This window comes from Hemicordylus capensis, chromosome 2 (genome assembly GCF_027244095.1).
Source record: "Hemicordylus capensis ecotype Gifberg chromosome 2, rHemCap1.1.pri, whole genome shotgun sequence".
Taxonomy (NCBI): Eukaryota; Metazoa; Chordata; class Lepidosauria; order Squamata; family Cordylidae; genus Hemicordylus; species Hemicordylus capensis.
The window spans coordinates 400,253,989-400,255,729 of record NC_069658.1 but is presented as its reverse complement, the minus strand read 5'-3'; the positions used below and the strand labels follow the sequence as shown (position 1 = coordinate 400,255,729).

At 49.0% G+C, this 1,741-nt stretch overlaps 1 protein-coding gene across 1 annotated transcript; it reads left to right on the top strand.

Annotated features, from left to right (window-relative positions):
* Positions 1–474, top strand: LGALS3BP (galectin 3 binding protein). Its single transcript, XM_053293464.1, is given in 3 exon segments — positions 1–186; positions 284–334; positions 337–474. Coding segments are annotated over 3 exon segments (375 nt in total).
* The last annotated feature ends 1,267 nt before the right edge of the window (positions 475–1,741 follow it).

The window sequence follows — 1,741 nt, the reverse complement described above, 5'->3', positions numbered from 1 at the left end:
ATGGATAGTGCCCAGGGAATGAGCACAGGGAACAATAAAGGATCTTTGGGGGAAATCCACTTTTCCATGCTTTTCCCAAAACAGCTGCTTAAGCTGCAGTTCAACCTGACCCTATATGATTATTATAAGAATATCTTCCAGAGGAAGCTTCTGGAGACCCCTGAGTCCCACACAGAGCCACTCAAAGTAGATGTTCCATGAGTTCAGATGAGATGCATTTTAACCTCATTTTTACACAGCTTCCACTTGGAGTATGTACCTAATTCACCACCTCTTGAGGCAGCAGTATATTCCCTACCACTTCAAAGGATCCAACTTCTCCCAGTCATTTGAAACACCCCCACACACACTAGCTTTCTTTTCGGGACCCAGAGGATCTCCTGGTCCTTCACCAAGCATGCATCTGCACAGAGCTGTCTAAACAATAGCTTCTGCTCCTCGTACAGGTTCCTACTTATCCTCTGCCTCGTATAGAAAGGTTTCCTCCCTGGATGACACCACCCAGTACAAGAACAGAGCAATCTTGCTTTGCCCAGTCTTCTATATCATAGGGGTCAATCACTTTAAAATGGTGTAGTGGTAGTCCCCAGTGCCACCAGTGCTGATGCCTCTCTTTTTCCTTTCCCAAATGGTTTCTCTGGATGCATCCTGATTACAAGCTGAATTTATAAAAGCGAGGACTTTCCTTCCTACAGAGACAAGATCTGTAATGTGCAAAACTGGCCCTTGAGGCATTGTTGGTAGTGTCTCTCTTTGCTGCTAAAATTATTCACCACTCATCACTTCAACCATGTCATAGGAACATAGGAAGCTGCCATATATTGAGTCAGACTATTGGTCCATCTAGCCCAATATTGTCTACACAGACTGGCAGCGGCTTCTCCAAGGTTGCAGGCAGGAATCTCTCTCAGCCCTATCTTGGAGGAGCCAGGGAGGGAACTTGAACCCTTCTGCTCTTCCCAGAGCGGCTTCATCCCCTGAGGGGAATCTCTTGCAGTGCTCACACTTCTAGTCTCCCTTTCATATGCAACCAGGGCAGACCCTGCTTAGCTAAGGGGACAAGTCATGCTTGCTACCACAAGACCAGCTCTTCTCTCCTTCCACGCCTTCCTTAAATCAATTCACTAGCTTCCTGTCCCTGGATCCAGCACAAGCTCTTTGTCCTTACAGTCCTTACAATTTTCAACAGCTGTGCCCCTCCCTGCCCCTCAGATCTGATACTCTGTCTCTGTTTATACGATGGTCTGTGTTCTTCACTTCTGCAGCTCTACCATGCTTAAACTGTCATGCTCCCTCAAATGTCCACCCTTTCTCCCTTGCTGCCTCTTATGCTTGGGATGGCCTCTCAGTGTACCTGCACAATCATTGCCTGCCTCCTCTTTTTCTTCACACACTTTCTTAAAATGCACCTTTTCTGTGAAGCTTTGACAAAACACCTTCATCCCCTTCCCCTCATGTAACTAAGTTCAAGTACATGTAAGTGAACCATCTGCATGTTCTTCCCCCTGCTTACCTCTGCCTTCATCATTCCCTTCCCCTTCCTCTGTGTCACGTATGTATCACTGTTCAGAAAGCCAGCCCACCACTTCCTCCCGCCTGCCAACTCCCGGCAGCGGCTGCCTCCTCCTGCCAGCCGGGCCGCCACCTTCTGTTCTCAGCAGCCAGGCCAGCCAACTGCCACCTCCTGCTCCCAGCGGCTGATGCCACTGCCACCTCCTGTCTCGGCTGGGCCAGCTGGCCA